Here is an 18,082-nt window from a genome sequence, read left to right as displayed (position 1 = left end):
ACTATTAGGGCTGGGTAACCACGGAAAAATTTGTTTCTAATCTCGATTCGTTTTTAAGGGATCCATCACGTTTCGTTTCTTTAAAGAATTCCGAAATTTTCCTTTTAAAAATTTCGAAATATACGAAATTTCGTAAATTTCGAATTGATTCGTTAATGGCGGACGCGATTGCACAATATGCTAAAAAAACCTCCAAATATGCTAAAAATATGCTGAAAAAACGTCCAAATGGGACAGGGGGAACTTCTGAAGCTTCCCTCTCCCTCTGTTGTTGACTGTTGGTGAGATAAAACAAACAACAACTATAAAACTTGCACCAGGCATGCGAAAATAATTACGAAACAATCTCGAAACAATTATGAAACAATTACGAAACAATTACGAAATAAGTTGAAAAATTGTTTCGAATCTATTTAACTCCTCACACTATTCCAAAATGGCTCAATATCGGATCGTAAGCTAATTTAAATATGAATTAATAACGAATTACGAAATTAACGAACGAAACCGCCCAGCCCTAAAAACTATTTCTTGATTTAAGTCGTTGACATGCTGGCTGCTACCCAAACAACTCAGTGATTCCAGCCATGAAAGCCTTCGACAATACATAAATTAGTTAAATTAGCCTCCCTGCATAAGCGGTACCTAAATTTCCTACTTGAGAAATGCAACTGTCTTTTGGGCTGCAAAGGTCAACAGCAAGCTAGACCAATGGTCGGAGGCTTACTCCGACCCGGGCTGTCTTCGACCTCATGACCTTTCGGTCAGTAGTGTCTCTGTAGATCTAAGAAAACTACTTCTTGATTTAAGTCGTTGACATGCTGGCTGATACCAAACAACTCAGTGATTCCGGCCATGAAAGCCTTTGACAATACATCAATTAGTTAAATTAGCCTCCCTGCATAAGCGGTACCTACATTTCCTACTTGACAAATACAACTGCCTTTCAGGCTGCAAAGGTCAACAGCAAGCTAGACCAATGGTAGGGAGCTTACTCCGACCCAGGCTGGCTTTGTACTCGTGACCTTTGGGTCAGTAGTGATTTTAAAGCAGCTGACTCCCACCAGCTGCGCCACAATAAACAACCATAATAACATAAACAAACATCTTGTAGAACAGGCATGGGCAAACTTTGGCCTTCCACCAGGTGTTTTGGACTTCAAAAAGCCAACCCTAAAAATTGTGGCACAGACACCAAGAACTGGGAAGCCCTGGTCTTTGAGTGCTCTAACTGGAGGTCAGCTGTGACCAGCAGTGCTGTGGAATTCGAAGAGGCACGAACGGAGGGAGAAAGGGAGAAACGTGCCAAAAGTAAGTTGGAAGCGAAGTGTGAATGTTGCCATTGTGTCAGGAAGTCCTTCCTAAGTCGTGTTTTGGTGGGACCCATTTCTCCTGCCTGGGCCCCCCTCCCTCTCTCGCCCCTCCCTGCCTGAGAGGAGGAGGAGGAGGGGCCAGGGGGCGTGGCCTGGAGAGGGGAAGGAGGGGGGTCCTTCTATCCATCCTTCTATCCCTCCATCCCTCCCTTCATCCATCCCTCGAGCCAGGCAGCGCAACCAGGGCTCGGGCGGCGCCGGGGAGCGGGGCGGCGGCGCAGAAGGTGAGGAGGGGGCTCTCAGGGGGGCGGGGGCAGCCCGAGGGAGGGAGGGAGGGAGGGAGGGAGGGACGGGACTGGACCTCTCCTGGGGGTGGGTGGGTTTCAGGGGGAGGGTCTGCGGGTCTCTTCCTTCGGGATGCGGCCGAAGGCGGGCTGGAAGCAGGGGACCCTTGGAAGGAAGAAGGAAGGAAGGAAGGAAGGAAGGAAGGAAGGAAGGAAGGAAGGGAGAAAAGGAGAAAAAGGAAGGAAGAGAGAAATGGAGGGAGAAAGGAAAGAAGGGAGAAAAGAAAGAAGGAAGGAAGAAAAAAGTTAGGAAGGAAGGAAGGAAAGGAGGAAGGAAAGAAGGGAGAAAAGGAGGAAGGAAGGAAGGAAGGAAGGAAGGAAGGGGGAAAAGGAGGAAGGGAGAAAAGAAAGAAAGAAGGAAGAAAAAAGTTAGGAAGATAGGAAGGAAGGAAATAAGGGACAAAAGAAGGGAGGGAGGGAGGGAGAAAAGGAGGGAGGAAGGAAGGGAGAAAAGGAGGAAGGAAGGGAGGGAGGGAGGGAGAAAGGAAAGAAGGAAGGAAGGGAGAAAAGGAGAAAGAAAGAAAGAAAGAAAGGGAGAAAAAGAGGAGGGAAGGAAGGAAGGGAGAAAAGGAGGAAGGAAGGAAGGGAGAAAGGAAAGAAAAAAGGAAGGGAGAAAAGGAGAAAGAAAGAAAGAAAGAAAGAAAGAAAGAAAGGAAGGAAGGGAGGAGGGAAGGAAGGAAGGGAAAAAAGGAGAAAGGAAGGAAAGAAGGAAAGAAGGAAGGGAGAAAGGAAAGAAGGAAGGAAGGGAGAAAAGAAGGGAGAAAGGGAGAAAAGGAGGAAGGAAGGAAGGGAGAAAGGAAAGAAAAAAGGAAGGGAGAAAAGGAGAAAGAAAGAAAGGAAGGGAGGAGGGAAGGAAGGAAGGAAGGAAGGAAGGGAAAAAAGGAGAAAGGAAGGAAAGAAGGAAAGAAGGAAGGGAGAAAGGAAAGAAGGAAGGAAGGGAGAAAAGGAGGAGGGAAGGAAGGGAGAAAAGGAGAAAGGAAGGAAGGAAGGGAGAAAAGGAGAAAGGAAGGAAGGGAGAAAAGGAAAAAGGAAGGAAGGAAGGGAGAAAAGGAGAAAGGAAGGGAGAAAAGAAGGGAGAAAAGGAGGAGGGAAGGAAGGGAGAAAAGGAGAAAGGAAGGAAGGAAGGAGGCTCAGAAGAGGGACAAATGTGGGCTTCTGGAAGGGGGGGCACCCTGACCCACTTCTCGCCTCTCCCTTTCTATATTCAGAAGTTGTGTGGAGGGGGTGAGAAAAGAGCAAAGGCGACCCAAAGAAAGAAGGGGATTTTTTTGACCAGGCAGGACACGGAAACCTTGCAATCTTGCAAAACTAAATCTGCAAACCCACCCTAGGCTCCTGGGACTCAGCTGCAGAAACTCTCTTGCCAACCTGGCCCTCCTGCTCCGCTAGTTTCCAGCCTTCCTTACCCTATTTCCACAATACTATATATATATAATAACCACACTTCTACTATTAAGAAACATTCCTCTGCTTTAAAAAAAAATCCCAGCAGTTGAAATGTGATCCTTCTTTGCTCTGAACAAGGCCACAAACAAGTCCCGAACTTTTTTCTCTTTGACCCCCGCCATCCCCAAAGAGCCTTTCATAACTGCTTTCAGATTTCACTAACTAGGTGACAAACTTGGAAAACTTTTCTGTTCCTGGTTTGAAAGTGTTATTTCCTATTTAATTGCTCAGCCTTTACTTTGAAAGTAGTTCTTCTGCTCCAGCAAACTAGGTTGAATTGGGATGAGATAGGCATTGAAAAACTAGAGCCAAAACAAAGGCTTTACGGGGTTGCTGTGAGTTTTCTGGGCTGTCTGACCATGTTCCAGAAGCATTCTCTCCTGACGTTTCGCCCCTGTCTCTGGCAGGTTGAGAGGTCAGTTGGAAATTAGGCAAGTGTAGGGTGGGAGAAAAAACTCTTGTCTGTTGGAGGCAGGTGTGAATGTTGCAGTTGGCCACCTTGATTAGTATTTAATGACCTTGCAGCTTCAAAGCCTGTCTGCTTACTGGGTTGTTGTAGGTTTTTCCGGGCTATATGCCCCCGGTGCCGCAATGGGTTAAAGCGCTGAGCTTGCTGACCGAAAGGTTGCAGGTTCGATTTCGGGGAGCGGCGTGAGCTTCCGCTGTCAGCACTAGCTTCTGCCAACCTAGCAGTTTGAAAACATGCAAATGTGAGTAGATCAAAAGGTACCACTCCAATGGGAAGGTAATGGCGCTCCATGCAGTAATGCTAATGGCCACATGACCTTGGAGGTGTCTATGGACAACGCTGGCTCTTCAGCTTAGAAATGGAGATAAGCACCAACCCCCAGAGTCAGACATGACTGGACTTAATGTCAGGGAACAACCTTTACTATGGCCATGTTCTAGAGGCATTCTCTCCTGATGTTTCACCTGCATCCTCAGAGATAGTGAGGATGCTTGCCATAGATGCAGGCGAAACGTCAGGAGAAAATGCCTCTATAATTGCCCATATAGCCTGAAAAAACCTACAACAACCCAGTGATTCTGTCCATGAAAGCCTTCGACAATACATTGCCTGCTTCCTGCCTGGGGGAATCCTTTGTTGGGAGGTGTTAGGCAGGAAGCAGCCAAGCCTTGACACTGCATGGCCATTCAATTCTCATCAAGGTGGCCATTTGCAACATTCACACTTGCCTCAAGCAGACAAGAGTTCTTCCTCCCACCTTGGACATTATTCTACAGGTATATAAACTTCTAGTTTTCAACAGACATCTCTGAGGATGCATGGCATAGATGTGGGTGAAACATCAGGAGAGAATGCTTCGGGGGGCAGGAAAGGGATCAGGGGTCAAGCCCTTTCATTCTCAGCCTTTTGGGGTCTCTCTGGAGCAGAGACACTTCTCTCCCAAATTGAGACCTTGCAGCTTCAAAGGCTGGCTGATTGTTGCCTGGGGGAATCCTTTGTTGGCATGTGATTAGCTGGCCCTGATTGATTCATGTCTGGAATTTCCCTGCTTTTTGAGTGTTGTTCGTTATTTACTGTCCTGATTTTAGAGTTTTTTAAAAAAAATACTGATAGCCAGATTTTTTTCTGGGTTGTTGTAGGCTTTTTGGGCTGTATGGCCATGTTCTAGAAGCATTCTCTCCTGACGTTTCGCCTGCATCTATGGCAAGCATCCTCAGAGGTAGTGAGGTCTGTTGGAACTAGGAAAATTGGGTTTATATATCTGTGGAATGACCAGGGTGGGACAAAGGACTCTTGTCTGTTGGAGCTAGGTGTGAATGTTTCTACTGACCACCTTGATTAGCATTGGATGACCTGGCAGTGCCTGGGGCAATCTTTTGCTGAGAGGTGATTAGGAGTCCCAGATTGTTTCCCCTCTGTTGTTTTGCTGTTGTAATTTTAGAGTTTTTTTAAATACTGGTAGCCAGATTGTGTTCATTTTCTTGGTTTCCTCCTTTCTGTTGAAATTGTCCACATGCTTCTTGTGGATTTCAATGGCTTCTCTGTGTAGCCTGACATGGTGGTTGTGAGAGTGGTCCAGCATTTCTGTGTTCTCCAATCATATGCTGTGTCCAGGTGCTCTGCCAAAGCTAAAAATCAGTTATTTGCACCCAGGCAGGAATCAGCCAGGCCTTGAAGCTGGAAGGCTTTGCAATGATAATCAAGGTGGTCAATGGCAACACCTTGGGCATTACTCCACAGGGAGATATATATATATATATATATATATATATAAACCTCACTTTCCTAGTTTCCAACAAACCTCAACCTCTGAGGATACCTGCCATAGATGTGGGCGAAACGTCAGGAGAGAATGCTTCTGGAACATGGCCAGAAAGCCTGGAAAAGTCATAGCAACCTCTGAGGAAGCCTGCCATAGATGTGGGCGAAACATCAGGAGAGAATGCTTCTGGAACATGGCCAGACAGCCTGGAAAAGTCATAGCAACCTCTGAGGATGCCTGCCATAGATGTGGGCGAAACCTCAGGAGAGAATGCTTCAGGAATATGGCCAGACAGCCTGGAAAAGTCATAGCAACTTCTGAGGATGCCTGCCATGGATGTGGGCGAAACGTCAGGAGAGAATGCTTCTGGAATATGGCCAGACAGTCTGGAAAAGTCATTGCCACCTCTGAGGATGCCTGCCATAGATGTGGGCGAAACGTCAGGAGAGAATGCTTCTGGAGCATGGCCAGACAGCCTGGAAAAGTCATAGCAACTTCTGAGGATGCCTGCCATGGATGTGGGCGAAACGTCAGGATAGAATGCTTCTGGAGCATGGCCAGACAGTCTGGAAAAGTCATAGCAATCTCTGAGGATGCCTGCCATAGATGTGGGCAAAACGTCAGGAGAGAATGCTTCTGGAGCATGGCCAGACAGCCTGGAAAAGTCATAGCAACTTCTGAGGATGCCTGCCATGGATGTGGGCGAAACGTCAGGAGAGAATGCTTCTGGAACATGGCCACACAGCCTGGAAAAGTCATAGCAATCTCTGAGGATGCCTGCCATAGATGTGGGCGAAACGTCAGGAGAGAATGCTTCTGGAGCATGGCCAGACAGCCTGGAAAAGTCATAGCAACTTCTGAGGATGCCTGCCATGGATGTGGGCAAAACGTCAGGATAGAATGCTTCTGGAGCATGGCCAGACAGCCTGGAAAAGTCATAGCAACCTCTGAGGATGCCTGCCATAGATGTGGGTGAAACGTCAGGAGAGAATGCTTCGGGAATATGGCCAGACAGCCTGGAAAAGTCATAGCAACTTCTGAGGATGCCTGCCATGGATGTGGGCGAAACGTCAGGAGAGAATGCTTCTGGAACATGGCCACACAGCCTGGAAAAGTCATAGCAATCTCTGAGGATGCCTGCCATAGATGTGGGCGAAACGTCAGGAGAGAATGCTTCTGGAGCATGGCCAGACAGCCTGGAAAAGTCATAGCAACCTCTGAGGATGCCTGCCATGGATGTGGGCAAAACGTCAGGATAGAATGCTTCTGGAGCATGGCCAGACAGCCTGGAAAAGTCATAGCAACCTCTGAGGATGCCTGCCATAGATGTGGGCGAAACGTCAGGAGAGAATGCTTCTGGAGCATGGCCAGACAGCCTGGAAAAGTCATAGCAACCTCTGAGGATGCCTGCCATAGATGTGGGTGAAACGTCAGGAGGGAATGCTTCTGGAGCATGGCCAGACAGCCTGGAAAAGTCATAGCAACTTCTGAGGATGCCTGCCATGGATGTGGGCGAAACATCAGGAGAGAATGCTTCTGGAGCCTGTCCAGACAGCCCAGAAAAGTCATAGCAACCTCTGAGGATCCCTGCCATAGATGTGGGCAAAACATCAGGAGAGAATGCTTCTGGAACATGGCCAGACAGCCTGGAAAAGTCATAGCAACCTCTGAGGATGCCTGCCATAAATGTGGGCAAAACATCAGGAGGGAATGCTTCTGGAACATGGCCAGACAGCCTGGAAAAGTCATAGCAACCCAATAATAGCACCCCACCTCCCTGACTTAATGTTGGAGTTGGGCAACGTGGCATGAAGGATCTTTTGCCTCTTTAGATGTTGTCATCCGCCTTGAGTGCCCACTGGGGATTCCTGTGTTCGCTGCTTTGGGGTTGGACGCTGTCGTGGCCATCTGGACCTCTTTGTGTTATGTATTATACACTCCATGGGTCAATTCCCCCTTTTTTTGGACCGCCTAAAGGCAACTTTGATTTTGCCATTTATGTAAGAGGCACCATTTGACTCTGGAATGGGGTTTTGAGCATGCACCGTCTGCAAATGCCTCTCTCTCTCCCTCCCAGGCCATTTCCTTTGGAGGACTCCCTCTTTGCTCCTTGCCTTGACCGCTTGCATTACGAAACTCTGCCCCACTCAACCCACCCACAACTAAAACGTCCTCCTCCTTCCATAAACACAAACATGTCTTCTGAAGCTCCATTTGGTCTGCGTCTTCTTCCCAAAGAAGAGACTTGGGAGGAGAGAGGGCATGGGTTGGCCTGCTTGGGGGTCACCGAAGGTCCTGGCACCGGTCAGAGGGATGCATGGGGTCCCGAGGAAGGGGAGCAAGCCCTTTCCCCTCCTTTGCAAAACTGTTAGTCTACTGGGAGGCGTTTGGGCGGGAGCGTCCGTCTCCTTGGCAAGCCTCCCTGGCTTTGGGCTGCAGGCGGACTTTCTGTTCCCTTTCAAGAGGTCATTGGGGGCCAAGGCTGGGCCTCCTCCTCCATGACGCTTGCTAAGGCTGGCCACTCAAAGGACCTTCCTTGGCTCGGATGCGCTGCTGGGGTGCCAGCTGGGCAGTCCGTTCCTGATGGGCAGCACCCGAGTTGAGTCTGGAATCATAGAATCCTAGAATCAAAGAGTTGGAAGAGACCTCCTGGGCCATCATCCAGTCCAACCCCATTCTGCCAAGAAGCAGGAATATTGCATTCAAATCACCCCTGACAGATGGCCATCCAGCCTCTGCTTAAAAGCTTCCAAAGAAGGAGCCTCCACCACACTCCAGGGCAGAGAGTTCCACTGCTGAACAACTCTCACAGTCATAGAATCATAGAATCAAAGAGTTGGAAGAAACCTCCTGGGCCATCATCCAGTCCAACCCCATTCTGCCAAGAAGCAGGAATATTGCATTCAAATCACCCCTGACAAATGGCCATCCAGCCTCTGCTTAAAAGCTTCCAAAGAAGGAGCCTCTACCACACTCCGAGGCAGAGAGCTCCACTGCTGAACGGCTCCACAGTCAGGAAGTTCTTCCTAATCTTCTTTCTTGTAGATTCCATCTGAACATGAGGAAGAACTTCCTGACTGTGAGAGCCGTTCAGCAGTGGAACTCTCTGCCCTGGAGTGTGGTGGAGGCTCCTTCTTTGGAGATTCTTCCTCATGTTCAGATGGAATCTCCTCTCTTGTAGTTTGAAGACATTGTTCCCTTGCGTCTCCAAGGAAGCAGAAAACAAGCTTGCTCCCTCCTCCTCCCCGTGGCTTCCTCTCACATATTTATGCATGGCTATCGTATCTCATCTCAGCCTTCTCTTCTTCAGGCTAAACATGCCCAGCTCCTTAAGCCGCTCCTCATAGGGCTTGTTCTCCAGATCCTTGATCATTTGAGTCGCCCTCCTCTGGACACATTCCAGCTTGTCAATATTTCCCTTCAATTGTGGTGCCCAGAATTGGACACAATGTTCCAGGTGTGGTCTAACCAAAGCAGAATATAACATGGGGAGCATGACTTCTCTGGATCTAGACACTATGCTCCTCTTGATGCAGGCCAAAATCCCATTGGCTTTTTTTGCCGCCACATCACATTGTTGGCTCATGTTTAACTTGCTGTCCGCAAGGACTCCAAGATCTTTTTCACACGTCCTGCTCTTGAGCCAGGCCTCACCGTCCCCCATTCTGTATCTTTGCATTTCGTTTTTTTCTGGAGAAGGTGGAGAAGTCAGAGTGCCACTTTAGAGCCCATGGAGGAGGAGGCTCTCAAGTGGCTCAAATGTTAAACGGATGGCTTCAGCCACATTGGACAGGCTTGTGAGGTGGGCCAGCCTTGGGTCTGTGCAAAGAGCGCAGCCTCCCCTTCTGGGTTGCTGTGTCTGCTCAAAAGAGGGGCAGGATCCGCACCAGGCATCTCCAATGCCAAAGCCATGAGCTCCCCTTACCTGGCATTGACAGGGATTGCTGGATCCCAGAGCAGGAACACCTCTGTCCTTAAACTGGCAGGAATGTGTCCAGAGGAGGGCGACTCAAATGATCAAGGGTCTGGAGAACAAGCCCTATGAGGAGCAGCTTAAGGAGCTGGGCATGTTTAGCCTGAAGAAGAGAAGGCTGAGAGGAGGCATGATGAGAGCCATGGATAAATATGTGAGAGGAAGCCACAGGGAGGAGGAGGGAGCAAGCTTGTTTTCTGCTTCCCTGGAGACTAGGACGCAATGGAACAATGGCTTCAAACTACAAGAGAGGAGATTCCATCTGAACATGAGGAAGAACATCCTGACTGTGAGAGCCGTTCAGCAGTGGAACTCTCTGCCCCGGAGTGTGGTGGAGGCTCCTTCTTTGGAAGCTTTTAAACAGAGGCTGGATGGCCATCTGTCAGGGGTGCTTTGAATGCAATATTCCTGCTTCTTGGCAGAATGGGGTTGGACTGGATGGCCCAGGAGGTCGCTTCCAACTCTCGGATTCTATGATTCTAAACACCACACCATGGTAGTAAAATCAGCAAGCAGTTTATTGAAGGAGGTATGTAAGCAAAACAGTAAAAATGGTAAAAACAGTGTAGTTCAAAACAGTATTATCCAATAATTTTAAAAATGCCATCCAAGCCAGAATTGAAAAGTCGACAACAGATCCCAAATGTAGACTCTGCAAGGAAGCAGGTGAAACAATAGATCCCATCCTCAGCTGCTGCAAGAAGATCGCAAAGACAGACTCCAAGCAAAGGCACAACACCCTTGCTCCGATGATTCATTGGAACTTGTGCCACAAATCCCTCTGGGACTTCCGAATTCAGACAGATAGAGTTTTGGAGCATAATACTCCTGACCTCACAATCGTGTTAAGTATGGATTGTGGATGTTGCAATCCCAGGTTACAGCAGGATTGAAGAGAAACAACTGGAAAAGCTGACACGATATGAGGATTTAAAGATCGAACTGCAAAGACTCTGGAACAAGCCAGTCAAAGGGGTCCCAGTGGTGATGGGCACACTGAGTGCAGTGCCTAAAGACCTTGGCCTGTATTTAAACACAATCGGTGCTGACAAAATTACCACCTGCCAGCTGTAGAAGACCACCTTACTGGGATCTGCATGCATTATTCACCGATACGTCACACAGTCCTAGACACTTGGGAAGCGTTCGACGTGTGATCTAATACAAGAGCTAGCAGAGTGATCTTGTTTGCTGTGGACTCATCTTGTTGTGTTTCAAATAGTAATAATAATAATAATAATAATAATAATAATAATAATAATTTGTATCCCGCCTCCATCTCCTTGGAGGCACTTGGGACGGCTTACATGGTGACTAAGCCCAGTCAACATATTTAAAATAGTTAACTATATGTAGATAAAGCAGCAAAATTAGCATAAATAAATAAATAAATAAATAAATAAAAATAGTAAAGTTCCTAAAACAAAGGATAGTCCATGAGCTTCAGGGCAAAATGTGATCCATAGAATCCTAGAGTTGGAAGAGACCTCCTGGGCCCTCATCCAGTCCAACCCCATTCTGCCAAGAAGCAGGAATATTGCATTCAAAGCACCCCTAACAGATGGCCATCCAGCCTCTGTTTAAAAGCCTCCAAAGAAGGAGCCTCCACCACACTCCGGGGCAGAGAGTTCCACTGCTGAACGGCTCTCACAGTCAGGAAGTTGTTCCTCATGTTCAGGTGGAATCTCCTCTCTTGTAGTTTGAAGCCACTGTTCTATTGCGTCCTAGTCTCCAGGACAGCTCCCTCCTCCCTATGACTTCCTCTCACATATTTATACATGGCTATCATGTCTCCTCTCAGCCTTCTCTTCTTCAGGCTAAACATGCCCATCTCCTTAAGCCGCTCCTCGTAGGGCTTATTCTCCAGACCCTTGATCATTTGAGTCGCCCTCCTCTGGACACATTCCAGCTTGTCAATATCTCTTGAATTGTGGTGCCCAGAATTGGACACAATATTCCACTTGTGGTCTAAGCAGAGCGGAATAGAGCATGGGGAGCAGGACTTCCCTAGATCTAGACACTAGGCACCTATTGACGCAGGCCAAAATCTCATTGACTTCTTTTGCCGCCACATCACATTGTTGGCTCATGTTCATCTTCCTCCCCACGAGGACTCCAAGATCTTTTTCACACATCCTGCTCTCGAGCCAGGCATCATCGTCCCCCATTCTGTCTCTTTCCATTTCGTTTTTTTCTGGAGAAGGCGGAGAAGTCAGTGCCACTTTAGAGCCCATGGAGAAGGCTCTAAAGTCTCTCAAATGTTAAACGGATGGCTTCAGCCACATTCGACAGGCTTGTAAGGTGGGCCAGCCTTGGGGCTGTGCAAAGAGCACAGCCTCCCCTTCTGGTTTGCTGTGTCTGCTCAAAAGAGGGGCAGGATCCGCACCAGGCATCTCCAATAGCCAAAGCCATGAGCTCCCCTTACCTGGCATTGACAGGGATTGCTGGATCTCAGAGCAGGAACACCTCTGTCCTTAAACACCACACCAGAGCAGTAAAATCAGCAAGCAGTTTATTGAAGGAGGTATGTAAGCAAAACAGTAAAAATGGTTGTCTGGCCATGCTTCAGAAGCATTCTGAAAGATCAAACTGCAAAGACTGGCACAAGCCAGTCAAGGGGATCTCAGTGGTAATCGGCACACTGCGTGCAGTGCCTCAAGTCCGTGGCCTGCACTTAAACACAATCGGCATTGACAAAATTACCCCCTGCCAGCTGCAAAAGGCCACCTTACTGGGATCTGCACGCATTATTTGCTGATACGTCACACAATCCTAGGCCCTTGGGAAGTGTCCAATGTGTGATCCAATACAAGAGCTAGCAGAGTGATCTTGCTTGCTGTGGACTCATCTTGTTGTGTTTCAAATAATAATAATAATAATAATAATAATAATAATAATAATAATAATTTGTATCCCGCCTCCATCTCCTTGGAGGCACTTGGGACGGCTTACATGGTGACTAAGCCCAGTCAACATATTTAAAATAGTTAACTATATGTAGATAAAGCAGCAAAATTAGCAAAAAACAAAATAAAAAAAAATAGTAAAGTTCCCAAAACAAAGGATAGTCCAGGGCAAAATGTGATCCATAGAATCCTAGAATCCTAGAGTTGGAAGAGACCACATGGGCCATCCAGTCCAACCCCATTCTGCCAAGAAGCAGGAATATTGCATTCAAATCACCCCTGACAGATGGCCATCCAGCCTCTGTTTAAAAGCTTCCAAAGAAGGAGCCTCCACCACACTCCGGGGCAGAGAGTTCCACTGCTGAACGGCTCTCACAGTCAGGAAGTTCTTCCTCATGTTCAGATGGAATCTCCTTTCTTGTAGTTTGAAGCCATTGTTTCACGTCCTAGTCTCCAAGGAAGCAGAAAACAAGCTTGCTCCCTCCTCCTCCCTGTGGCTTCCTCTCATATATTTATACATGGCTATCATATCTCCTTTCAGCCTTCTCTTCTTCAGGCTAAACCTGAAGAAGAGAACAATAATCCATGAAACAAGGCAGCATGAAAAATCCAATTTACAACTCAGGTGCTTGGCAAAAACTTGGTACATGAAACTAAGAACACTTGAGAGCAAGACCGTCATCAAATTCCAACATTGACTCAACTGAGGCAACTCTTTCTCATGAATCAATATAAGGCTTTTCCAGATCCCAAAACCAAAAGGAAAGCATTTCTCTTGACCTTACCACCAGAGAAAGGTTTCTTATCTCTCTTTTCCTGTAAACAAACTGATCTTCTTCATGCCTGAGCACTCTGTTGCTGTTTACAAAAGCCCTGCTTTCTATCTACACTCTCATTAACTTGACTCTCATTAACTTCTGCACCTGACAAGTCATCTTCAGATAGTTGCTCTGAGAAAGACCGTGAAGGGCCTCTCCCAGGAATGTGGCCTTGTGAATCTTCCTGAGACAGCTCGGGCCTCTCGTCTGAGCTTAACTCAGGCCCAGGAAAACCCTCATTCCCACTGCCAAGAGACCCAGGCCCATGGCCATCAGAAACAATCACAGGCTGAACAGGTTGACATACAACAAGGGGTTCCTAAGACCATCAAAAATTTGTGTCCTGACCCCCAAGTTGAGAAACGTTGCTTTAGAGCAGTGGTTCTCAACCTGTGGGACCCCAGGTGTTTTGTCCTACAACTCCCAGAAATCCCAGCCAGTTTACCAGCTGTTAGGAGTTGAAGGCCAAAACATTTGGGGACCCATAGATTGAGAACCATTGCTTTAGAGGGCCTTCCTATCTGCCCCTGTGGAGTTACCAAACCACATGCAGATACAGTAGGTTAGGACACTCCCTATAGCACAGAAGGAGAATGTCTCCTATAGTTTTTCATTCAGTTGTTGGTTCAAGTTCCATAGGGGAGCAGTAGGGCAGTATCCCCACCCTGACAGATTCCTCAAGGAGGGCTTCACCTGGGGAGGGGCTCATGTGGGACCCCCACCCACCTTGACCCTCCTCTTTCTCCCCACAGGTCCAGGCAGCAGGAGAGGATGGGTCGGCGGTGTTGGGCGCTGCTGGGCGTGCTTTGGGGGGCCTGGCTGTGGGTGGGGCTGGCGGCCCAACGGAGCACCCCCTCCCCTCCAAGGCAGACCACCCCCGGAGGGGCCACCCCCGCCCCCAAGCTGCAGTTCCGCCTGGCCGGCTATCCCCGCAAGCACAACGAGGGCCGTATCGAGGTCTTCTACCGCCAGGAGTGGGGCACCATCTGCGATGACGACTTCTCCTTGGCCAATGCCGAAGTCCTGTGCCGCCACCTGGGCTTCACGGGGGCCACCGGATGGGCCCACAGCGCCAAATACGGCAAAGGAGTTGGTGAGTTGCAAGCTTGGTAGATGCAGGGAATGCTGTGGATGTATCATATCTTGATTTGACAAGGTGGAGAGCGACTAATTAAGAAATAAAGTGAAGTGAAGTGAAGGTTCCCCATGACCTTCTTGCAAGCAAACTGGTCAAATGTGGTCCACATTTGGCTATTAAGTGGATCTGTTATTGGTTAAGATACTGAACTCAAAGGGTGCTTCACCCTAATGGGTTCTCTTCTCTATCCTGGAAAGAAGTGACTATTTGGGTACCATAAAGAGGGTCTGATCCTGGGTCCAGTTCTGTCCAACATCTTTGACAGGAGAGTAGATTCCACCTGAACATAAGGAAGAACTTCCTGACTATACAAGCTGTTCAGCAGTGGAACTCTCTGCCTCAGAGTGTGGAGGCTCCTTCTTTGGAAGCTTCTAAATAAAGGCTGGATGGCTTTCTGTTGGGGGTGCTTTGATTGTGCCAGTATTGGACTAGATAGTCTCTTCCAACTCTATAATTAGTATAATAGAATCCTAGAGTTGGAAGAGACCTCATGGACCATCCAGTCCAACCCCCTGCCGAGAAGCGGGAAAATCGCATTCAAAGCACAACCGACAGGTGGCCATCCAACTTCTGTTTAAAAGCTTCCAAAGAAAGGGCCTCCACCACACTCCAGGGCAGAGAGTTCCACTGCTGAACAGCTCTTACAGTCAGGAAGTTCTTCCTAATGTTTGGATGGAATCTCCTCTCTTGTAGTTTGAAGCCATTCCTCCATTGGCTTCAAATGATCCGGCACAGTCTGGCTTTAGGCCGGGACATGGAACTGAGACAGCCTTGGTCGCCTTGGTAGATGATCTTCGCCAGGAACTGGACAGGGGGAGTGTGTCCCTGTTAGTTCTGCTGGACCTCTCAGCGGCCTTCGATACTGTTCACCACGGTATCCTTTTGGGACGCCTCACAGATATGGGACTTGGGGGAACTGCCTTGCAGTGGCTCTGGTCCTTTCTCGAGGGACGGTCCCAGAAGGTGTTACTGGGTGACTCCTGTTTGGCCCCACAGCCGTTGTTGTGTGGAGTCCCACAGGGATCAATCTTGTCCCCGATGTTGTTTAACATCTACATGAAGCCGCTGGGGGAGATCATCCGGAGTTTCAGAATGTGATGTTATCTCTATGCAGATGATGTCCAGATCTGTCACTCCTTCCCACCTGTCACCCAGGAGGGTGTCCAGCCCTTGAACCGGTGCTTGGCCGCTGTGTCGGACTGGATGAGAGCTCACAAATTGAAACTGAATCCAGACAAGACAGAGGTCCTACTGGTCAGTCGTAAGGCCGAACAGGGCACAGGGTTCCACTCCCCCTGAAGACGCAGGTTCGCAGTTTGGGAGGGATCCTGGACTCATTGCTGAGCCTGGAAGCCCAGGTTTCGGCGGTGGCCGGGAGAGCTTTCGCACAATTAAAACTTGTGCACCAGCTGCGCCCGTACCTTGGGAAGTCGGACTTGGCCACGGTGGTCCACGCTCTTGTTACATCCCGAATAGATTACTGCAACGCGCTCTACGTGGGGTTGCCTTTGAAGACTGTTCGGAAACTTCAATTAGTCCAGCAGGCGGCGGCCAGATTACTCACCGGAGCGTCATACAGGGAGCATACCACCCCCCTGTTGTGTCAGCTCCATTGGCTGCCGATCCAGTTCCGAGCACAATTCAAAGTGCTGGTTTTGACCTACAAAACCCTATACGGTTCCGGCCCAGCATACTGTATCTCCTTCTACGTCCCACCTTGGAGTTTACGATCTTCTGGAGAGGCCCTGCTCTCGGCCCCACCTCTATCACAAGTGAGGTTGGTGGGGACGAGGAGCAGGGCCTTCTCGGTGGTGGCCCCTCACCTGTGGAATTCGCTCCCTGGGAAAATTAGGTCAACATCATTCCTCCTCTCATTTAGAAGGAAATTAAAAACATGGATTTGGGACCAGGCCTTTGGGTAATCTGGCAGACAGACAAAGGACTAGTGATGACAACTGATGGACTTGACCGTGTGGAATTGAATTTATGAACTCTGAGTTGGCAAACGCTGAGCATTAGATTGGTTTTATGGATTTTGATGACGTGTTGTTTTGATGTGTGATGTATAACGGACTGTTTTAATTGTTTTAATCACTGTTTACATACGTTTATTTTTACCTTGTTGTGTGCTGGCATCTAATTGTGCCTTTTGTAAGCCACCCTGAGTCCGCCCCTCCCCCCCCCCGCCTTGGGGCTGAGAAGGGCGGGGTAGAAGTGCAAGAAATAAATAATAAATAATAATTGTGTCCAAGTATCCCTCCTCCTCCCTGTGGCTTCCTCTCACATATTTATACATGGCTATCATGTCTCCTCTTAGCCTTCTCTTCTTCAGGCTAAACATGCCCAGCTCCTTAAGCCGCTCCTCATAGGGCTTGTTCTCCAGACCCTTGATCATTTGAGTCGCCCTCCTCTGGACACATTCCAGCTTGTCAACATCTCCCTTCAATTGTGGTGCCCAGAATTGGACACAATATTCCAGGTGTGGTCTGACCAAGGCAGAATAGAGCATGGGGAGCATGACTTCCTTAGATCTAGACACTATGCTCCTATTGATGCAGGCCAAAATCCCATTGGCTTTTTTTGCCGCCGCATCACATTCCTGGCTCATGTTTATCTTGTTGTCCACGAGGACTCCAAGACATTTTTCATATGTACTGCTCTCAAGCCAGGCATTGTCCCCCATTCTGTATCTTTGCATTTTGTTTTTTTCTGCGTAAGTGGAGTATCTTCCATTTGTCCCTATTGAACTTCATTGTGTTAGTTTTGGCCCATCATCTCTCTAATCTGTTGAAACCGTTTTGAATTCTGCTCCTGTCTTCTGGAGCTGTGTGGAGGCCAACTTGGCATGGGCAGCACTCAAAGAATCCTAGAATCCTAGAGTTGGAAGAGACCTGGTAGGCCATCCAGTCCAACCCCTTCTTATTAAGAAGCAGGAAAATCACCTTCAAAGCACCCCCTACAGATGGCCATCCAGCCTCTGTTTGAAAGCCTTCAAAGAAGGAGCCTCCACCACACTTCAGGGAAAGCAGAGAGTTCCACTGCTGAACAGTTCTCTCTCACCGTCAGGAAGTTCTTCCTCATGTTCAGGTGGAATCTCCTGAAGTTTGAAGCCATGGCTCCATTACATCCTAGTCTCTAGGGCAGCAGAAAACACTCCCTCTCTCCAGCCTTCCCAGAGGTCAGCTGTGAGGAATACTGGGTTGTTGTAGGTTTTTTGGGCTATATAGTCATGTTCTAGAAGCATTCTCTCCTGACATTTTGCCTGTATCTATGGCAAGCATCCTCAGAGGTTGTGAAGGTGGAGATGGAGAAAGGAGGAGAAAGATGGAGATGGAGATGGTGATGGAGATGGAGAAAGGGAAGAAGAAGAAGAAGGGAGAAGGGAGAAACTCACATCCTCTGAGGATGCTTGCCATAGATGCAGGTGAAATGTCAGGAGAGAATGCTTCTAATACATGGCAATATAGCACAAAAACCTACAACAACACAGTGATTCCAGCCATGAAAGCCTCCGACAATACATTGTGAGGAATACTGTCTGAAGATGGCTTCAAACTACAAGAAAGGAGATTCCATCTGAACATGAGGAAGAACTTCCTGACTGGGAGAGCCGTTCAGCAGTGGAACTCTTTGCCCCGGAGTGTGGTGGAGGCTCCTTCTTTGGAAGCTTTTAAACAGAGGCTGGATGGCCATCTGTCAAGGGTGATTTGAATGCAATATTCCTGCTTTTTGGCAGAAGGGGGTTGGACTGGATGGCCCATGAGGTCTCTTCCAACTCTTTGATTCTAAGAACAGGTTCAGGAGTTTTAAAGCATGTGCAAAGTGCATTTCTTATTGAGAGCTGGAGTTCCTTTGCATCAGCACCTTCTCCCACCCGTTTCCCTCCCTGATCTTGATCTATGGCTCTTTGTGG

The 18,082-nt window shown here is 48.3% G+C and overlaps 1 protein-coding gene across 2 annotated transcripts in view; it reads left to right on the top strand.

Annotated features, from left to right (window-relative positions):
* Window positions 1–1,490: 1,490 nt before the first annotated feature.
* Window positions 1,491–18,082, top strand: part of LOXL3 (lysyl oxidase like 3) — a 52,895-nt gene continuing 36,303 nt past the window's right edge. For both annotated transcript variants that reach the window (XM_067468449.1, XM_067468450.1), the window contains exons 1-2: window positions 1,491–1,597; window positions 13,784–14,124. In XM_067468449.1, coding sequence (XP_067324550.1) covers window positions 13,803–14,124 — 322 coding nt within the window. In that variant the 5' untranslated portion in view covers window positions 1,491–1,597; window positions 13,784–13,802. The remainder of the gene's footprint in view (window positions 1,598–13,783; window positions 14,125–18,082) is intronic.

Source organism: Anolis sagrei, chromosome 5, assembly GCF_037176765.1.
Source record: "Anolis sagrei isolate rAnoSag1 chromosome 5, rAnoSag1.mat, whole genome shotgun sequence".
Lineage (NCBI taxonomy): Eukaryota > Metazoa > Chordata > Lepidosauria > Squamata > Dactyloidae > Anolis > Anolis sagrei.
The sequence above is the reverse complement of the archived record's forward strand: the minus strand, read 5'-3'. Positions and strand labels throughout refer to the sequence as shown.